This window comes from Lampris incognitus, chromosome 7 (assembly GCF_029633865.1).
Source record: "Lampris incognitus isolate fLamInc1 chromosome 7, fLamInc1.hap2, whole genome shotgun sequence".
Classification (NCBI taxonomy): Eukaryota; Metazoa; Chordata; class Actinopteri; order Lampriformes; family Lampridae; genus Lampris; species Lampris incognitus.
In genome coordinates, this window is record NC_079217.1 from 21,599,324 (window position 1) to 21,621,900 (window position 22,577).

A 22,577-nucleotide genomic window follows, 5' to 3' on the forward strand; every position below is an offset into this window, starting at 1 on the left:
TTCTCATGAATTCCAATAAAGCCATGATAATATTAAATCAACAGCAAGTGGAAATAATCCAATATAGGATCGACCCCCAAAAATGGCTATTGTCAATTTTGCGAAGTGCAATACCGTGTAACGCTTATGGGTTATGCGCTTAACTTGTTCCTCAATCCAATTTAGAGAGCGTGCTCATCAATATCTCCGCTAGGTGGCGACCTTGGTCCGATGCAGGTCATCATGGACAGCGCTGCGCTTGACTGGACACGGACTACATGCGGGATCAGCTCGCGATGTGACTGTTGAGAAATACACAGACACACATAAAGGCTACGGGAGCGAGTGAAACGTTCAGTTTTACGCAGATTCACGTCGATTCCCACTATATCTGTGCCATGAAGGACGAGCATGTAGACTGTCGTCTCAAAACACGTCCTTACCTTAACGTAAGCGCAGATTTAGAGTGACAGTACATTTCCATTCGGTGCGATCGTGAACCAGCGGTGCGCTTTCCCGCAGCTCCCTCATTTCACGTTCACCGATTATCTCGTGTATTTGTGTTGTTTTTATATGTAATCGTTGGGTACAGACACTCTATTGTCTCCGTTTATCTGCGGAGCAAATAACAGCCTATGTAAATGCCAGGGGCAAATGTCACACAATCCCATCTAGCCTCAGTGTTGCGTCCACTCGGTGGGGGGTGGGGTGGTGGGTGAGGGGGTATTTAATGATTATTTGCCCCTCTTTTTCCCGTCCGCTGCGTTTCCTCTATGGATTGACGGCCGCGTCAGAGCGCACGGAGTAGACCCGCCTCCTTGTCTGTGTTACGCGTCTGTGGGTTGCTCTCTCTCTCCCCGCGTCCAACACAATATTCCACAGGGAGAGAGAGAGAGAGCAGGACCTGTGTGAGGAGCAACGACGGGGAGAGAAAGAAAAAAACCGGGACACAGCGACAAATGGCACTCATGGCAGGGATTTTGTTGACGGCGACTTCCTTTCTGTTTGGGATTTCTACCTTTGTTTCGCCGGCGCGGATATACCCACCGAATGAAGGTAAAGGTTGGGGAATTGTAACTGAACTGCAAGCGGACTTTTTTTTTTTTGCGGTGACTTTTTGACTTCGTCCACTCCGTTGTGTGTGTGTTAGTGTGTGTGTGTGTGAGAGGGAGGGAGAGGGAGAGACGGAGCCCTGCTTTTTTGGTGCCGTACGTCCCCGGACGGCCGGTGCTTCAGCTGGACCCGCACGCATTCCGTGGTGGAAAATCCCGTATGGTTCCCCTTTTTTTACGCAGCGACTTTTGCAATAGCCGGAGCCAGTGTGAAGGCGCAGATTTGGCTGATCCGATCCGATCCGATCCGATCCGATCTGATCTGATCTTGGCTAGTCGTGCCAGTCGGTGCAACCGTTTCGCATGGGCAGCACGCATAGCCCACTTGAGGCTCTCGCAGGGTCCGGGTGCGAGTGTCCAGTTTCAGATCGTACTGCTTTGACTGCGCGACCCACCTTATCTACCCCACGTCCATTTCACACATGACAGTTCATTATTTAGCGTGCAACAACTTTTACAAATCCTGCCTCAGCCTTGCTGAACTGTATCACATCTGCTGCGCTTGTTAGGCCGATTCTCCAAAAAAAAGGGAGTTTTGTTCTTTTCTTCTTTTAACAAATATTTGACTTCCCTGGCTCGCGCCGTTGGCTCGCCGAGTAATTGAACCAGCAACTCATTTGGCTGCTATGCACACTCGTCCAACTGAAAACAGCCTCGCATTAACTATGAAGAGGCTCCAGCAAGACGACATGAAGGTCACAAATCCCCCCCCCCCCAAAAAAAAGAAGTGGGTCGTGGACTGAATGCTGTGTAGTCTTCATGCAGGGGGGAGAGGTTTTTTTGGTTTGGTTGACTCGGAGCAAGTTTACGCAAAAATTCTCTGACCAACAATTTAATCTGATTATTTTTTTAGCTGCAAAACTCCCAAACGTACTCTGTTTTAAGGCGTGGATTTAATGCATGAGAACAACAGAATATTCAACATCCTAGTCGTTAATCAGCGTTGCATATAGCCATAAAACCCGTCCAGGATGATAGCCTATTAATTAATATGTGCGTGATGCAAAGCAAGAGGGACTTGGAATATGAAACATTTTTATGGTCTTGGGTTTTTGTATTAATATTCATTACGCTGATTACAGCACAAGTGAGATTTTCTTTTTCCTGCTCGACAAACTACTTAATTATTATGATATCATTGCAGCTGTTTTTTGTTTTTTTTTCTCCAAAGGAACTTATTTTTTCATACTCTTTTGTGTAAAACCTTTCAGATTTCGAGCTTGCCCTGTATAAACTACTCACTGGCACCATTTGTGTTTTTCAGTCACATTACTGGATTCCAGATCTGTACAGGGGGAGCTGGGCTGGGTCGCCAACCCAACAGAGGGAGGGGTAAGTAAAAAAAAAAACGACCCCCCCGTTAGGGAACAAAAGGTCCCGATATTGAGTAAAAATGGAGAGATAATATGTTATCTGCATACACCCCCCCATACACCCCCCCCTCTCTCACCCCCTCTTGGTCAGATGCGTGGCCGATACTCTGCCGCGGGCGTCGGGTTTCCTGAATAGACGGTGGATTGAATTGGTCTTTGTACAGAAACTTTATATCCCTTTCCCCCATTGAGTCGAGGGAGGGAGCAAGGGGAACTTGGCACTGGGGATAGGGCCTGCTAGAATGGACCGGCGAAGGGAAGGGGCCGCGGGGTTTCAGTCCTCGGGCTATAAAGCGATGGGGAATGTATGGGACCGAACTGGACTAATTGGGATATCTATGACGGCACTGATAAGGCAACACAGTCCCGGGTGGACGGCGTGTCGGGCAGACACCCCTCTACAACATGCCATCCTACATACGCTGTCCTCCGTTATAGTTATTGACATGCATCTTTTATTATAGCTCAGAACATACCAGCACAATGTATATAACTGATGTTAATGTATATAGGCCCGTGCAAAGAAAGACTGATGTCATTATTACAGATGTCTCCTCGCCGCACGGTTCTGAGCACCGGGTGAGTCACACTGGCCCAGTATTTCAGAAAATGACAGATAAATGAATACAAACTACACCAACACATACAAATCGATCACATTTTATTTGCTCCCGCGATCGGTTTTGCCTAATGAGATTTTCAGTAAACTTGGGCTGGTGCCGTGCTTACAGTCCTCCCTCCGCCATTCGATCAGCATCGGACACGAGTGATTGACAGGAGCCTGGCAGTGTCGACAAGGGGCGCATTCAGCCTCTCATTGCAACCAATTGCCCCCATTCTCCCTTTTTCCATGCTATCGGGGAAAGGTGCGGCCTTATCTTAGCACCGCCTGATTTCCACAATAAGAGAGGGAGGCGAAGGGGAAGAAAGCTCAAATGGAATAGAGCGTAGAGGGGGGTTGATAGGCGCTCCCTCAAACCGTGCAGCCGCGGCCATGTTAACCGCTATCTCCCCTTCCCTGGGGATTATGGCTTTAAAGCTGATTTGTATCTCATATGAATGGCACTGTGTAAGATCAGATCGATTTCGACAGCCCGGTCCACATCTTCCACTGCTCCGTAATTGCATTAGTTTCTTCTTACTGTCACTAAATGGACATAGATAGTAAACCAAGCATTGATTGTCATGTTATCCTGCAACAAAGCTGAAACCCCCCCCCCCAAAAAAACATTGTTAAAGTGTTTTTGAAAACTTTAAGCGGAGACTAAAGGCTATTTATTGTCTTCAGACATGCCTGCAGGCTCGTTTGCAGAGCGGTGCTGTCTCTTACTGGTGAACTATGATAAATTAAACAAATCCTCGTCAACGAAAATGCACCAGGCTGTGCACGTCAATCATTGTATGTGCTGCCCTCGATGTTACACTCGTTATGCTGCGCCCAACGGCATGGAGGGGTAGGGTGGTCTTCAATGAGGGCTAAAACTAATCGCAAATTTCCTGTCCGGCTGTTGTAGACAAGCCGTGAATATTAATATCTTTATGGTTCTATATGAGGATTTAAGATGTCTATTAGGCCCCATACATAAAATATGCATTACGTTTAGCCATCAATTAATTAGCCCGTTGAAACTCATATATTGACTAATCTATTTCTCAAGCTTTTACACAGTGTCTCTCATTCTTTTACATAAATTGGTTCACCGTCTTTAAGAGTACAGATTTTACAGACTGTATTTTCCTTGATGTTGAGAGCTGTGTTCTGGTCGTACTGTACTGTCTGGTTACTGAAACAGCGCTACGGGGCCTAGAATTGTCTCAGGGTTGCATCTGTTGGGTCCCGAGAATTAATAGGTCAGGTTGTAGGTTGATGTAACTCATCATCCAGACATCAGCGGGTTCAGTCTTGTGACATTGCTCTGTTCTGGTTCTCTGTGCAGTGGGAGGAAGTGAGCATCATGGACGAGAAGAACATCCCCATCCGGACGTACCAGGTGTGTAATGTCATGGAGCCAAACCAGAACAACTGGCTCCGCACTGACTGGATCCCCCGTGGTGGTGCCCAGCGTGTTTACATTGAGATCAAGTTTACCCTGCGAGACTGCAATAGCCTGCCGGGGGTCATGGGAACCTGCAAGGAAACCTTTAACCTTTACTACTACGAGTCCAACAATGACAGAGAGCGCTACATCCGTGAGAACCAGTTTGGGAAGATCGACACGATCGCCGCCGACGAGAGCTTCACCCAGGTGGACATCGGAGATCGCATCATGAAGCTGAACACGGAGGTCCGTGATGTGGGGGCCCTGACCCGGAAGGGCTTCTACTTGGCATTTCAGGATGTTGGAGCGTGCATCGCGCTGGTATCGGTTAGGGTCTTCTACAAGAAATGTCCGCTAGCAGTCCGTAACTTGGCCCAGTTTCCCGATACCATCACTGGAGCCGATACTTCCTCGCTTGTGGAAGTTCGTGGCTCCTGTGTGGATAATTCTGAGGAGAAGGAGGTTCCCAAGATGTACTGTGGAGCTGATGGAGAGTGGCTGGTGCCCATTGGGAACTGCCTGTGTAATCCTGGATATGAGGAGCGCAATGCGGAGTGCCAAGGTAGAGAATGAACAGTTGTCTAATTTTTTTCTTGTGTTACTTTTTGGATTTCCGAGAGAGTCCTGCTCCCCATTTATTTCCCTGTGCTTTATATATGACTCTCTTCATGTTTGATCTACCTGTTCATACAGTAGCCTGCTCCCCCCCCCTCTTTCTCTGCCTCTTTGTCCCTCTCCTCCACTCCTCTCTCTATTCATCTGTGCCTTACTCTGTTGGTAATTTTCCTCCCTCGCTCTCACTTTTTGCTTTCATCTTCTCGATATCTGCCAGGGTGAGAGAATCAATGATGATTGCAAATGGAGTAATTAGCCAGTCAATTGGGTGGTGTTGAGCAACGCGATGCATCCCAAGAGGATTGGTGGTGCAGAGGGTGGGGGGGGGGGCTGAAACTGCTGTGCACTATTACTGTTTGTCTCACACTCACCGGCACTTTCACTTATTCCCAATAGGGGTTGTGAGCCAGGAGAGAGAGGGAGTTTGTCATTCTAGGCAGGTATGAGAGAAGAGAAAATCCACAGCAATGAGATGGGGGTTGAAATAGTGCCATTTGGCAGGAGGGAAAAGCGTGTTGAGAGATGGGAATGTTTATTCCCATCTGTGCTTGCCATGATTCCACACACTGCTGTTTGATGAGGTTTTAAGGTCAATTCTGGCAGCCTGCTTCCTCAATTCATGGATGTGTCACAACTGTCTGCATGTCACTGATTTCAACAAAATAGCCCACAGAATGCACACCGAACATCTGAGAAGCAGCACTGCAAAGAGGTCTTCCCATATTTTAGCTTTTCCACATTCCCGGCCTAAATCGTGAGTTTCCTCTTTACATATGGATTTGTAATGGACTTTTCATCGATTTAGCACGAGACAGTTTAAAAGTTGCAGGCCGTGAATGGGAAGCAGTGCACAGTGGCATGCTGGTCGTGGGTAACAACGTCTTGTGGTGCACATCATCGGCTGTGCTGTGGATAACGGATTGGGCCTTCAGTGAGGCTTTCAGCTGGCCCGACAGGTAGATGATAATTCTGCCAGGCAGGGTTTACTGCCCCCATCCACCCCTGTTAAAAAGCAGCGAGCTCCTCCATTATGGGGTCAGGGGCTGGGCAGTTGGCATGAGTGATTAAAAGTGGGGCAGATCACTCCACCTCTCTTAATTTACCGGGGTGTCCCTCTCTCTCTCTCTTAGGTCTAATTGCATGACAAACAGGTCTGGTGATTTAGGGATAGTGCTGGCTGTTTGTTGGTAGGGAGGCACAAGTGTGTGTTTGGTCACAGATGGTTTGTGTGTGTGTGTGTGTGTGTGTGTGTGTGTGTGTATGTGCGCGTGCGTGTGTGTGTGCATGTGTATGAGTGTGTGCATGCGTACATGTTTATGCATTTGTGTGTGAGTGTGTGTAAGGGGGTTGCGTTTTGGCACTGAAGATATCCCTGGAAAGCTGCCCATCTCCTCTGTTTGCTGGGGTTTAGATGGCTCAGGCCCGGTTTCTATCCCCAGGGTCAGCTTCAAAGCACCAGAGAGAGACGTAGGGAGGAGAGAAAGAGACCAGAGGCTACCACAGAGCCTAGGTAAATTGTCTTGAGTGAAATGGGCCACCATGACCTATTATGTGTCAGGTCAGAATAAGAAAACCTATCTTTTGTGGTAATTTAATATTGCCCACATGGTGGAAATAGCAGCAAGAATTCTTATCTATACTAGTCAATTCAAGCAGAAATAAATGGCTGCTAACTTTCCAAAAAGGGCTGTAAAACATTTAGGATCGGCCATTTTTATTATGATGGTCATATCATGGCTCCTGGCAGTCTTTGAGCTGCTAATATTACTTTTCAAGAATATCAGTTCAGTTATATTTCATTGCATGTGATTTTGTTTGTTTAGGTGTACAGTGTGGTATTACTTTACAGACCAACATATACATTTTGGTTGCTCTCAAATATGGTATGCATGCATCAAATGACACAGCAAAAATCACCGGCAGAACTCATACACGAGCTCCAGCTGTGGTTTCCCCCCCGTTACTTCGTAAAAACCGGCTTATTGTGCGAGAGTCTCCATGGCTGCCAGAGGCATCAGTGTGGGGTCAACCTCAAGGTTTGAAGGGTTAAAGGTGGTGGCTGCCGTCAGTCCTCAAGTGCACTGATGAGCTGGTTAGTATTCCTCTTGTGTGATGCATGCTGTGGGAGAGGGGCACAACCGCTATATCTGTATGTTGACCAAGAGTCTTATTTTGGGGACCGGCGGGGGGGAGGTATTGAGTATTGAGTTTCTGTGTGTGTGTGTGCATGTATACATGTGTGCATGCATGTGTGCGTGTGCATGCATGCATGCATGCATGCGTGTGTGTGTGTGTGTGTGTGTGTGTGTGTGTGTGTGTGTGCGATGCATTTGTGTGTGTACATAATTTGTTTTGTGTGCCCACTCATAAACTTGTCAAGTTTAATAAGTGTGTACTAGCACAATCGTCTTACATGTACACACTCCGCTAAGCCACTTCAAAAGTTTTCATTCAGCCATTTCCTTGGGTGCAGACGAGCCAGAGTGTGAGTCCGTTATTGTGCATATGTGCCTGCAAGCTTGTGTTGTCTATGCATGTCTTGTATGCGTGCGGGGTTGCGAGGGCACCTTGGCCCCCGGTTCCCAGCCCGAGATGAATGGGCTCCCCTCCGTCATTGTTTAAGGCTACAGCAGAGCCGACTGGGGATGGGTATGTTGTGGGGAGCGGAGGGGTTGTATTATCCACCCCTGGCAGAGTTCAAAGGTCAGCTCCCTTTTCCATCCATCTTACTGAATCTTCTGACAGGGTGGTAGGCTCAGGATTGATTAAGACATCAAGGCTTTGACAGCTGGGGTGCTCAGAGTGTGTGTGTGCACGCACATATATGTGCCCGAGGTGGGCCAAGGGTGGCCAGGATGTACACACAGGGGCCAAGGCAAGAGGGGCACCGGGGCACCAAGGGCCCCAGGGCCACTGATCTACGCAGAAGGGACTCTGTCCGCTTGCATTTGAAATCCCTTTCACTATGAGGTCCCCCAACTCTCCATCTCTAGGGGATGGGTGGAGGTCAAGCTGTCTCTCTCCCTCGTTCCTCATCTGGTGAGGGGTCCCATGTGTGTGTGTGTGTGTGTGTGTGTGTGTGTGTGTGTGTGTGTGGGTGTGCGTGTGTGTGTGCGCGCGCACGTAGGGGATTGCTAGTTTTAGACTTGGGGAGGGAGGGTCAAGTGGGGACTAGGTTTGTCAGCATAGGGAAATAATTATTTGGTCTACTTTTGTCAATGATTGAGAGAGAACTGTATGAGAGAGCTCACTGACTGCATTTCACTGTTGCTTCGGAATAATTTGGTGTAAATGTGTTAAAGTTCTGTGTGTGTGTGTGCGTGTGTGTGTGTGTGTGTGTGTGTGTGTGTGTGTGTGTGTGTGTGTGTGTGTGTGTGTGTGTGTGTGTGTGTGTGTGTGTGTAATTGTCGGCGTGTGTAAGTGATTGTTGAGGCTGACACTTGGTTACAGTGCAAAGGTGACAGACGCTTTTCACACCTTAGACTGCTTGTTCGTGGCTGAGCTGTTAACCGCTGCAGCCACCTCTGCCACCGCTCAGACACACACACACACACAGCACTGCCGCAGTGAATCTGAGCAGAAATGGCTCGGCAACACATGCCCTTCTAACTTCAAACACTTCAAGTCTTGGATTTATTTGCAATCCTCAAAATCTTGAATTCCCACCGCATTATTTTCCTGTATTTGTGTGTGTGTGTGTGTGTTTGCATTCCTACATCGCAGCTCAGAGGAGGTGACATAAGTTTGTTGTCGTCGTTTTTTCCCCTCACTGTAATTGCGATGTCAGATTTACCCTGGCTATTCCCAGCAGTCTTTGCTGAGCGGAGATGTCTCATCCATACTGGATTAGGAGGTTTTAGGGATGAGGTTTCTCTCCTGTGCTCCAGTCATTGTACAAATATATCTGGGTCACTCTCACTCTCTCTCTCTCTCTCTCTCTCTCTCTGTCTCTCTCCGTTTCTCTCTTGTACCCCCTCTGTTGACAGTGTTAAATATGCACTTGGGAGCATCATTCTAAATTCACCACGTAATTCTATTTAGCCCACCGGTCCCCGATGGCTTTAAATACACAGACTCGTTTCCTCGCTCTCCCTGGCTCTCCTGCCCTCCCTCGTCCGTTCCTCACAGACACAAATTAAGTATTTGCATCTTTCCCTTCATTGCCTTCGTTTGCGCGCTTGCACTGACCATGCCTATTCATTTATCGGTCTTTCTGCCCCGCTCAATTTTCCACCGGCTTTATTGGTCGTCTTACCTTAATTTTCCCTTTATGTAGCACATGGTCTGTTTTCCCTTCCACAGTCTCTTACCCATTATTCAAGTTTTTTCTGAATTTTAGTTATACATTTTGTCTCTATGCGATCTTTTCATTTCTTTCTCCTCAGTTCTCTTGCTCCCTTTTATCTCATTCCTCTCTCCCGGTCCCTTTCTCTGTCTGTCTCGTATTCTTTCTCTCTTTCTGCTGGCTGTCAGGGTGTTTAGTGTTTGTCAGCCTGCGTCTGGTGGCAGCAGCAGGAAGTGGGCTGAATAATGAGATTACTGTCGTTGTTGGAAGAGAGGCAGCACTCATACACATACACACACACACACACATACACACAGACAAGAAGCATGCATACAACCGCACCTACGCACACACGTGTGCGCACGTGCATGCACACACATACGTGCGCGCACACGAACGCATGCACACACAAACTAAGTATCTAGGGGTGTATACGCTAACAGAAAAACACATATACACATATGTTAAATGATGGAATCATTGGTATGTCTCCACAAACCGATATGCACACCCCATTGACTATACAATCACACAACCACACACACATAAGCACACACATGCACGCACACATACATGCACATGTACACACGGACACATACATAATCATAGCAGAATGGAGGTGAATGTACTCACCACTCTCCCTTCCCACCAAACAGGCTCATTTTGTTGGGCAGAAAAGAGAGGAGCGATCCATTACCAGCGGAGAGCAGAAAAGAAAAAACATATAGACAAAGTATCTCATCAGCAGTGGCGCTAACCTCCACCACCCTCCCCGTTCTGCTAAAGTAAATACGCATAGCATTTAAATATTCTATGTTTGTTTATATCCAGCATGCAAGAAAAAAAAAGAAAAGAACTAGAGGAGTAGAAGAGAGCACACTCATCAGAGAGCAGATCCCTGCCAGGTGTATCTCTTTTCTCCGGTGCTCAGTTTTTTCAGAGGATTTGAAGCACTGCAACCACGAGAGGTCCTTGATCATACAGTACAGTCATAACTGTGCACAAAAATTATTAGGCTGCCAGGCCCAGTAGTATGCCAGATTAGCAGCGGACAGATAAACACACACAGACAGGAAAAACGGTGTTTCGTTTTTTTTTGTCATTATAAGACTTTTGTGCAGCGCTGAAATCGACTGAATGGGAAATATGGAAAAAAATGTTTTAATATGCAGCGATCAAGCCAAAAAAAATCTATCTAATAAAAATGTTTTGCCTGTCAGTCTGTGGATGTGCAGACTCCTAGGCGGACCCTCGCACGAATTTGACCAATATGAACTTGCATTTCCCAAAAATAAAAAGCTTGCTATGTGGCTATTTTGGTCTAGCCCTAACCTTGTCTTTATAAACCCTGTAGATGTGAGTTTCGCATGCGCGAGTGCAAACGCGCATGCACGACTCACATCTGCGGGACTCATTTTTTTTCTAACTAAAAATAAAAATTAATAATAACATCTACGGGACTCAAATCGGGCAGTGAAAATAATATGCACCACTTCCTGTTTTGACTGCAACCTCGAGGAAGTTCTCCCTTTATAACTTTTTGCATTTGTCGGATTATAAAAAATTATTTTAATAACTTGATCATGTCGCTGCTTGACCCGAGTCAACTGTAAATGATAGTCGCACATGTGCACGCATGCGCACGGTTGACGGACTGGGTAAGCGACGAGCGACAGAGAGCAGCGATGGTCGAGCAAGGCAGAGAGTGAATGAAGAGATCGAGGGAGCAGCGAAAAAATGCTACCCCTCCAACTGCTTTCTCCCTCCGCTGGTCAGGAGGTGTAGTTGCTGCTGTCCCCCCCGTCTCTCGCCCCTATTTTTGGGCAAGAAGTGACAGGTAGTTGAGTGCGGCGGGAAATGATGGTCAGCGTACCTCTTAACATTAGCTACTTCAACATTAGGCTCGGCAGGGTCGCCAAACGCTAAGTGCAACATGCACGCAGAGCCAATGGGTTTGTTGGGACTGCTGTTAGCTTTGAGTTAGCTAGTGAGTAAACTGGCCAGCATCACCTTGGTGACTTTCTCGCTAGATTTAGCGACTTTTCAGACCCTCTTGGCGACTTTATTTCTAAAAAAATTAGCGATATATTCAGACCATTAAAAATTCAGAGCACCAAAAATTTAGTGACTTATTCAGACCATTAGGGAAAAGGTGAGCAATATATTCAAATATATGGTGTTGTGATTCGTTTCCACGCATGCTGCTCTGCTCACCGCGCCGGGGTCCCCGCTCCCCCTCCGCTTGCGCCGTGTGCATGCAGTCAGTAGGTGTCGGCATATGGGGCAGGCAGCCGGACGCCACTCGCCGCAGGTCAGTGGGGGATCCGTTGTAGTGAGTTTCTATGGTTACGTTGACGCTCTTGCTCCGAAACCTGGCTCGGCACTTTTCGGAGTGCGATAAAAAAAACCTTTCGAAGTGCGAGAAAGTGGTGCACCTATAGTGTAAGGGCCACAGCAGCACGGTGGCGCAGTGGTTAGTTCTGTCGCCTCACAGTAAGAAGGTGCTGGGTTCGAACCCCGGGGTTGTCCAGCCTGGGGGGGGGTCGTACTCTGTGTGGCGTTCGCGTGTCTGCGGTGGGTTTGCTCCGGTTTCCCCCACCATAAAAAAGACACGCATGTTAGGGTTAATACTCCTGTCTGTGCCCCTGACCGAGGCATGGCAAGACGAGCTGGAGTTGGTCCCCGGGTGCTGCATGGCGGCTGCCCGCTGCTTCTAGCTACACGGCTAGGATGGATTAAATGCAGAGCATAATTTCCCTACGGGGATCAATAGAGTATATCAAAATAAAACGAAAAAAAAGCTCTCATGCCATTCAAATGTTTTGTCGAGGATTTTTTTTGGAATCTTATTCAGTGAAGTTGTAAAATGCTTTCATAACTTGTAAATATGAAAATAGTTCATTCGAGCTTTCGTTTGATCTTCTCCCTCCCTTTATTGATTTTTTACCTTTTTACTTCAAATATACAATGTCCCTGTAGTGAGTTTGTGATTGTTTGGCTAAAGATTTTCTCTACCTTTTATATGGCTTAAGGTGATATCTTCCTCGCTGCAACCGACACAACCACTAAGCTTTATGCAAATGCCGCGGTACGACGTCATCAATATGCAGATGAGCACATGACATCATCTGGCGACTTTTAGCAACTTTTGGAGCGAGTGCTAGCTACTTTCACTGCAAAAGAGTTGACAGCACTGCCAGAAATTGTGGATATTCTGATATAATAGCCATCTAAAATTTGCGTGCTCACTCAACAAACCCAGACTATCCCCTTTTTGTCACTCTCCTCTCTCTTCTCCTCTCTACCCTCATCTTTTTAAAAAGCATCCTCTCTTTGAAGCCTGCGATGGGAAGAGGGAACGATTAAAGCAGTCAGCAAGCAAATTAGCATGTCAAAAGGCCCTGAATCAATAACCCGGCTCTCAAACCACACAACCCCGCAGTCTGTGATCCCTCTCTCTCTCACTCTGTCTCTCTCTCTCTCCCTGTTGCTCTCTCTCTATCCCTGTCACTCTCTCTTTCCACTCTATGATTGCTCTCTCTTTTTTCTATTACAATCCCCTCCCCTCCTGGTTCCTCCTTCTCTTTCCATTTTCTCCTGCACACAATCTCCCTCTTGCTTTCTCACCCCTCTTCTTCCTCTTTCTTACAGTCACTTCTTCCTCCCCTCTTCCCATATTCTCCCTTTGCCACTCTCGCCTCATCGACAAAAGCAAGGAGGGTCTTTAAAGATGGAAGGACAGATGTATGGGGAGATGAAGACAGATAGAGGGAGGGGAGGGAGAGAAGCGGACAGCAATCAGGTGGTTATGGAAAGGCTGTTTCAGCGAGAGGGGGAAAGAGAGAGAGAGCGAGAGAGAGCGGGGGGGGCGTGAAAGTGAGGGCCACTGCCACTTTCTTTGTGCTGGAAGGGAGAAAGAAGATGATTTCTCTCGGCAGGAAGAGAAGAGGAGTCGAGGAGGGGGGGGAGAAACTGAAAACAGAGGGGAGTGAAGTGGAGAGAGATTTGGTTTCATTCTGGCAACCGCTCTCTGCACTTCAACTCTCTTCACTGTCGCATGGCAATCCCTTTGATGCAAGAAAATGTGTTGCTCATCTCCAGGTGTGTGTGTGTGTGTGTGTGTGTGTGTTTGTGTTTGTGTGTGTGAGAGCGATCCATTATCTGTCTTATATTTATATATTTATATCTATATTTATGTTTTCCTATATTCTGTGCACCTGTCGTGCTGGGACTTATCACATGCTGCATCATAAACTTCTATTTACGTTCCAGTGGTGTTGCATGACCAGAGTGTTAACACCAAACACAACAATAACCGCTGCAGATAGCTTGCCAACTCTCCTTTGGTGTATAACAATGGGAGGCTGATTACAAATACCTTGAAAAGTGTTTCACCTCTCATCTCACCCCTCCCATCAAGGCCTCCTCTCTCTCTCTCCCTCTCTCTCTCTCTCTCTCTCTCTCTCTCTCTCTCTCTCTCTCTCTCTCTCTCTCTCTCTCTCTCTCTCTCTCTCTCTCTCTCTCTCTCACACACACACACACACTCACTCTCTCTCTCGCTCTCTCTTTCTCTCGCCCCTTCTGATTTCAATCTTAAGCTCCATCTATCCTGCCAGGCAGAGAGTAGGTGGTCTTTTCTTCCCCTCGTCGTCATCCTTTCTCTCTGGGGCGTAGAGTTCAGAAGGGAATCAAAGGCCGCTCCGTGGTAATCAGTTAGGGGTTATGACAAAAAGCTGTGCAATAAAGGCCTGCTCAGTAATCTGATGGGCCCTGGATGGGCCCTGAGTCTGGTTGCAGTGCCCATTTTAATGAGCCCCGAGACCCCTTTTTTTAATCACTATGGCTCTGACACTGGCACACTGGCTCACTTGCCCTGGGCAAACAAACACACACACACACACTCCAACCTAAACACCCATTTAAGTTTTACAGACAGCACTACAGACACAACTATAGACACAGACTTCCCCATACACAATTTCAGAAGCACAAACATACAAATCCAACAGTTTTCACACACACACACACACACACACACACACACACACACACACACACACACACACACACACACACACACACACACACACCACGGAAATCTTGATGGAGCCTGAACTGAGGTATTGTGTGCGCACATGAATGCACACACATACACACACAGCATGTGAATCGAACACACTGTGGGGGTGTGTATGAGGTGTTACCTCACCTTGGATGTGAGGAGATTTAATTTGGGAACATGGGGACCAGCAGCAGCTGGGATCCCAAAGCTGCAAACCTCTAGACGAGGGGAGAGGTGTGTGCTGGCCGGCCTAACGTGGAGGGCGCATCTCTGGGATTAGAAACCTTGATCCTCCCTGATCCTGTCAAACACTGCAGGAGGGGGGGGGGGTTGGAATTAAATAAATAAATAGATAATTCATCCCTTGAAGGCTCACACACCGTGGCGGTATTTGAAGGGAGAAAGAAAGAAAGAACGTTGGTGAGGATGAGAGAACAAGAGGAACAGATCAGATGTAGAAAGAGAAAGACAAGAGAAGGAGAAAGTGCTCACCCTCTGACAGCGACAGCATGTGTGTGTGTGTGTGTGTGAGAGAGAGAGAGAGAGAGAGAGAGAGAGAGAGAGAGAGAGAGAGAGAGAGAGAGAGAGAGAGAGAGAGAGAGAGAGAGAGAGAGAGAGAGAGAGAGAGAGAGAGGGAGAGATAATGGGTACAGACATAATCACTCTTTGAACGTGGCATGATCGTGTCCTGACCATTGACAGTTGCGCTCGCTAAAGCTGCCACGACCACTTCCCGTGTGTCTACCAGATCTGGTTAACGTGGCGGGGCTGTTGAAGTGAGGACGTAAAGCGGGAGGGAAATTTATGGAGTGACAGAGAAGACATGGAGGGATGGAAGCTGGAAGCGTTTATAAAGGTGACGGAAAAGATTGAAGGGGAGTGTGAGCCGCCTGTTGATATTTTACTGATGGGGTATCCTTAGCCGAGAAGTGCCGCCCTGTCTACGGCGGCCATAAATTTGCCAAATGTATATCAGCACCCCCGAGAGGTGAGAGAAGCTGTAAAGAAAAGGAGGGCCGAAGTGAGGGAGACAGGAAGACAAAGCGATAGAAAGGCGACTCCGATTCTTTTCCGCACGGCGCCCACACATCTTATTCAAAGCTTGTCGTGGATATGAATCTCGCAGGCTTTTGTTTGGCCCTTCCTGTCATCACCGTGTCTGTGTATCTGTCTTCACATCAAAGCTAAAGGCTAAACGCTACACATTAGCAGAGTAACACTGTCTAACCAGCAGCCATTAACCCCGGGCTCCTGTTACATACCCTGTGGCCCCCACAAGGCCAGGTTCAGCTGGTCTAGTGTCGGGGGGGGGGGTAACATACAAAAGCTGAAGTTTGAAGACACACACACACATGCACATGGACACACATGCACATGCACACACTCAAAATGACACATGCACGAATAGACACACACGAATACACACAGACACACACGTGTCCCCCTCCTTGTACTACAGGTTAATGTCAGGGGTCTTCCTGTGCCAGCAGAAGCGGACAGTGTTTCAAGTCAGTCGGGGTATCGCTTCCACAATAACAGATGACCTCACTCCTTGAGTGGTGGTTGGCTGTTTTTTTAAAAATTTTTTATTTAGAAACAGAAAGAGATACGGAGACAGAGAGAGTGAGAGGGGAAATAGAAAGTAGTCTGCAGCAGGTCTGAGTGACATCCACAGAGGTCAAAGGTTAAAGCAGTGACAGCAAGAGCAGAGACCATTTGAGCACCACAGGCTGACATGAGCTGTTAGAGAGGTAGTGACCCAGGAAAGATTTTAAATACTGTCACTTGGGACACACACACTTGTGGTGGCACATGCGCGCGTGCACACATGAACACACACACACATACACACACACACACACACACACACACACACACACACACACACACACACACACACACACTCACACAAAGGCAGGCAGACACAGGAGTCTCAAGGGGACGGGCAAATTCCCACAAATACACACACACACACACACACACAATAGAAGGTGTTTTGCAGCCCCAGACAGGCTGTCGTCTGGAGCTACATGTAGATTAACTAAGCAAACAAGTTAAAAATACCCTCCTTTTTATGAGCGTGTCTACCCTCTCAGGTCTTCTTCCACAGAACCAGCAAAATCGATGATTAACTATCCATATACTTACACATACTGGGCTTTGTGTGTAAGTGTGTGCTTGCACGCGATCATCAATTTGTGCGTGCACTAGACAACAACAAGCTTGTGTATGTGTGTGATCTATGCCAGGTGGTTCTCACGAGTGATGCTATATGATATGGGGGTGTATATTAATTTGTCGCCCTAAGGTCAGTGAAATACGCCTCTGTGGTAATGATGTCATACTCCATCACCTTTGTAGATGGAGAATTCGCCTAAGTCACCTGAGGTTATACAACTGGGTTACATACCTGTGGAAATCGGCTCCAGCAGGGTATGGATATGGATGATTGGCTTTTAGCTTCAGGCGAGGGTTGTCCGACATGTATAATTGAAGGCTAATTATCATGGCAAAGCATGCTATTGTCATCGAAGCATGTATGTGTGATTAGCTTGTATGAGTATATCTTATAAAGATTTTCATCATCATACCAAAGATTGAACACCGGGTGGCGTGGTGGTCTATTCCGTTGCACACCGACACGGTGATCGCTGGTTCGAATCCCTGTGTTATCTCGGGCTTGGTCGGGTGTCCCTACAGACACAATTGGCCATGTCTGCAGGTGGGAAGCCGGATGTGGGTATGTGTCCTGGTCGCTGCACTAGTCTCTCCTCTGGTCGGACGGGGGGCGCCTGTTCAGGGTGGAGGGGGAACTGGGGGGAATAGCTTAATCCTCCCATGCAGTACGTCCCCCTGGTGAAACTCCTCACTGTCAGGTGAAAAAAGCAGCTGGCGACTCCACATGTATCGGAGGAGGCATGTAGTAGTCTGCAGCCCTCCCCGAATCGGCAGAGGAGGTGGAGCAGTGACTGGGACGGCTCAGAAGAGTGGAGTAATTGGCCAAGTACAATTGGGTAGAAAAAAGGGGGGAAACACACACACACTCACACACACTGTGTACAAAACCTACAAGATGAGTGATGTTATTTGGGTAAGATAAACACGCACAAAATAAAGTCACAAGATAAAATGAATTATAAATCGAGTATAGTATGCATAGAAAATAAAATACACATATTTTAATTTGTTTAACTTTTTTTGCATGTTATTGCATGAGTTGCATTGTGGGACATTTCAATGATTTGTAACTTATTTGCACTGCACCACTGACACGTGGTGTACGCTTGTTTACAGTGTTTGATATAAGGCCCCATTGAGACCACTTCCCTATCGCTTCCTCTTCCTCTCGGCCTATTCTTGTTGTGTGCGCGTAAGCTCGTGAATGCCACATTGTGTTGTGTTGTGTTCTCCTCACACATCGTTCCTTTTCCGGCCCAATTCTCCTCGCATTCGTACACACACAATACGGTGGTTAGACTCCTCTGGCCCAGCGCATGCTGCTGTAAGAGTCACCTACCACCACAACATTTGCATACACCTATTAGACCCCCCCCCCCCGCTCTCATTTTTTCCATAACTGGATTGAAATGCAACTCTTTTCATTGCAAACAATGTCAGGAAAGTATTAGAGCAACCCTGCCTCCTCCCTTCTCTGGCACACAGACACACCCCACAAGCTCTGCATGAGTCTTTGGCCCCTGGAGACCTTTTGGAAATTGAACAAAGACAATACCAAGACCCTGGGTTTGTTTACCTCCCATGATTCCCGCTGAGCCGCTGCTCCTATGACACACAGCTCACACAGAGTGGACTGGTTTGGTTCATGTATGTGTGTCTGTGCATGTGTGTGTGTGTGTGTGTGCTCACGTGATATAGACAAGTCCATCTGTGTTGTGGTGAGTGGTTTTGAAGGACTCTGTATGCAATACTCAGTGTGTGCAGGTGTGTTGTGTTGTAAAGTCCCCCTTGCATATTTATTCGCGTATTGGTTTGCGTGAATTATTGTCCATTGCCCACCTGTTGTGTAAATCTTGGGTCACAAAAAGGCCCTTAATGTGCTGGCGATGCGCCCAGCTTTGGGTGGTGCCACCTTTGCGGTCCTGGCATGGGTTCGAGATTGGAATTTGAGTGGCCCCCCCACTAGTCCAACACTTTTTAACCGCACAAAGATGGATCTGTGTAAAGCTGCTCTGCCTCTCCCAGTCCTCTGTTTATCTTTCAGCTCCTCTGTCTGTTCTTGAAATGCAACCTCCGAAGTCTCTCCTGCTGCTGCTCTGTCTTGCTTTTCCTTCAATATTAATCCTGTGTCTGCCTCTCTTGGTGCCCAGCTTTCACCGTGTGTCTCTGACAGTGAACTTATATGTCTATTAATCGCCCTCCCTCTCTCCGTACTGTTCACAAAAAATTTCCTGCAATGCCCCGTGCCCCCCTTTTTTAAGGTGCGGACTGTGCTTGTCTATTTTGAAATGGCTGGGCTAGGGTGTATTAAGATTTTTCGATATAGCCATTGTGCGACATTGTTCCTCCATTCTGGTCAGCCTCCTCAAGACCGAGGGTGGAGGAAGTTGGGGGGCCTACGTGTCATGAAGAACGTGAAAACCTTGGTTTACAGGAAGTCTTTAGAACAATATTTCAGTGTTTTAGTTATGCAATCTAAATAATAGCAATAATGGGCACAATGGCGAGTTAGTTGAAATTGTAAGAAAAACACCGCTGCCCCCCTTGGAGGATGCTCCATTCATCTTCGTTCATCGTGTTTTCGCAGTACAAAATGTTACTTGTTATGGCAATTATTTTGCTTTCAGTTGCTGTTTTTTCTTGTAGTAATTTCCATTTCACCTTGGATTTTTTCCCCATCTGGTGATGTGGCTTGTGTTCCCATGTGTCTGGTAGGGACATTTTAATTAGGAAAGCTTCTTGGGTGGCACATGGCTGATTGATGGCTGCTGGTGCAAATACAGCTATAAATCATCCAGTAGTTGACAGACAGACTGCTGGCAACTCTGTCACACACTGGCACTGACCATCGGTGGGCAAAGCTAGTGATTGCCCCATCAGGTTAGCATGTGTATTGTCGCGGTTGTTAACCTTGATGTCATCTGCCTTTCAGCCCCATTAACGCTAGTAGGGGTGTTAACCCTGTGCCGCTGTTAGAAGTGCTTGATTAGCATTGTTAGAGATGGTACCTAGTGGGACCTCCCCCCCCCCCACCCAGGTCAAGGTTAAGATGGGCGGCAAGTATACGTCATCAATCATGGTGATCAGTTTCGTTCGCCGTGTGTCGCTCATCCATCACACTGATGGGTTTCGCTGGCCGTGTGGCTTCATGTCACCATCAGGGCCGGAGGTAATTAATTACTCCCAGCCACAGAATTAATGACTTAACCTGCTCCACTCTCCTGCTGGTCCAGTGACAGATGCTAATGGTTAGTGACTAGTTATCCCCTCAAATAATCAAGCAGCTCAAGTTGATATGTGGGTATGGATGGCCTTTTTGTGCATGTGTGTTGGAGTGGACGACACATGAATTCATGACTTTGAAGGTCTTTTATTTTTTTGTTTAATTCAGCAAGGGATCAGTGCCAGCAACAAAAGAGCACTCCTGCAATAGCGATGCGTTTTTAGCAGGGGCTGCCACCCGAGCATCGAACAGCTTTCCACAGGGAGAAGAACAGCCAAGGATGGAGGAGACACAAAGGCAGTGGGATAAAGGCAGAAAAGGATGTGGGATGGAAAGTGCTGGCTCTTCAGTCATGAGAAGGAGGGCCTCTCCTTGCCCTCGGGTCTTGAAAACCGATCGCTCCGTTTTCAAAGAGAGGCTTTGTGAGGATACCTGTGACTGGCCTTCAGAAGAGCACTCACCGTCTGTTATGACTAAGAAAGAGCGGCCGAGTTTCATCAGCAAAAGAAAATAAAGCGCCGCGATAAAGGGGTGGAAAGCGATATAGTTCAAACTTAATTCCTTCTCGATCATGAGGGAGGGGATCACACTGCCCGGGCATGCCTGGTTATTGTGATCGGCACGTTACGCGCTACATTCCCGGGTTTTGGGTGGCAATCGCAGCTCGAGTTTGCGCTCATTTTTTTTAAAACTCTTTCTTGTGTTGGAGGCTTTGTTGTTAACATGGCTGGGTAGCTTGCCTATCTATCTTTGCATGCGGGTCTCTCAAGGTGGGTCACTGTGGGTGGATATGTGTGGGTAGATGTTTTTTTGGCTCCAGTTTAAAGAGCATTCTAGGCTATTCAAAGAGTGTGGGTAGTTTTTTTTTTCTTCTTCCTCAGTTGGCTGCATCGACATTTTTGTCGTGAACAGAAGTTTCTCTTTTTCCTCCTCCCCTCACAACGGTGCATTTAATTCAACCAGCAGAGTCGCCGCCACACGGACAAAACTACTCATTAACTCCCACATCCCACCACCCCTACCACCCCCCGACTCCTCCTCACCCCCCCCTCCTCCTCCTCACCCCTTTGCCCCAAACGTGCTTCAGCTTAGAGACAACAGGGAGAGGGATAGGGCGGAGGGAAGACTGACAAAAGGGGGGGGGGGAGACTAAAGCAATAGAAGAGGATTGGATTGAATGAGTGAAAGAGCTGGTGGGGGTAGAAAAGGGGGAAGAATGCGATGTCCCGGCCTATGAGGGATTCCATTTTGAGCCATACCAGAATAGAACAGTAAGTCACCAGTCCCTTTGTCTGCCTTTGATCACACAGCTCAGGGATTTGGCACCTGACAAACCCCTCTCTGTCTGAAAGGATGCCTGCAGAGAGAGAGAGACAGAGACGGAGAGGGAGGGAGAGACTAGGACAGTGAGAGAGAGAGAGACAGAGAGAAAAAGAAAAAAGATAATGAAGAGGAGTGTCAGGAGAGTGACAGGTTGAAAAAAAAACACACGGGGACAGAACGAAAAGGATGTTGGTCTGGAAAAACTTGGTTAGACCAGGGAGAGCTTTATACGAGTGGATATGATGAGGGCTTCTTAGCTCAGAGCCCATAAAAACGAAGTACACGTGTGTTCGTTCATGTGTGTCCTTTGTCTACATCCACATCTGTGTGTGTTTGTGTGTGTGCGTGCATGCTACCCAGGGCCGGCCCGGACAGTAATAAATCCAGCGAGTCTTAAGGGAGATTCCTCTTCGAAGCCAGGGTCTCTCGGACCACCCACTGCTGCGGTCTCTCTCCTCACACACACTCCTAATGGGCAGCAAATTCCCTAGCTTGGATATCGCCCTGTCTATTGCCCTGCCTTTTCCATTCTTCAGGGCAGTCACCGCTATAAACAACTCCTCAAATGTTGACATCACACTTTCAAACACAATTTCTAAGATGCAAAACTCAAAACAAAAAAATAACACAAAGGAAAAGATGCTAGCACATTTCCACGTTGAATGGGGACCCGGAGTCATGTAAGGAATTCTGGGATAGCTGTTGGGTACTCTGGGGTCAGCTTGGGACAGCTTAATAACTGGGGGGGGGGTAGGGAACTCATCAACCGTGCACAGTATGAAGCAATTTGGTTGTAGACTGTCTCTCTATAAAGAGGATAACATCCAAAGGCCCTGAAGCATGGGGCTCAATTAACTCTCCCTCCAGCTTTTAGTGAAGGGCCATCAGTCTAAAACAGCTGGCTGACCCTACTTTCACCTTTGGTCAATTTCCTGGTCAGCGCACAACCAAAAGGTCTCATGGCAGCCTTGCGTTTTGGCACATGAAGAGGTCAAAGCTCCTCTACACCCTTTTAAATTAACACCGGCAATCCCAGTGTCTCTTCCTTGCTGATGGGACTGGGTGTTAAAAGATTGTCAGAGACCTTTAAAGATAGAGAGATAACACAGAATGTCTTCTGACTAATCTCCCCTCTGTTTGCAACTGTGAAGAGAATAAACGGAGGCTTCGTGCACCCCTGCAGGCTGTAATCAAAGAGGCCCTTAGCTTAGCATTAGCGAATGAAGCGGCAGGGATTTAGCTGTGATTGACTGAGTGGGGATGGGCAAAGAAAGGCTCAGCAGGTAGCAGCTAGCTTGGGTCGGTTAATGCCAGGCTACGCTAATCCAGCCGCCAAGGGAGGGGCTGCAGAACATAGAGCCTAACTTTATTATGTTTCCAATGGAGGG

The 22,577-nt window shown here is 47.5% G+C and overlaps 1 protein-coding gene across 1 annotated transcript in view; it reads left to right on the forward strand.

The window, feature by feature from the left end:
* Window positions 1-920: 920 nt before the first annotated feature.
* Window positions 921-22,577, forward strand: part of epha4l (eph receptor A4, like) — a 39,444-nt gene continuing 17,787 nt past the window's right edge. The window contains exons 1-3 of the mRNA XM_056282812.1: window positions 921-1,035; window positions 2,356-2,423; window positions 4,402-5,065. Coding sequence (XP_056138787.1) covers window positions 939-1,035; window positions 2,356-2,423; window positions 4,402-5,065 — 829 coding nt within the window. The 5' untranslated portion in view covers window positions 921-938. The remainder of the gene's footprint in view (window positions 1,036-2,355; window positions 2,424-4,401; window positions 5,066-22,577) is intronic.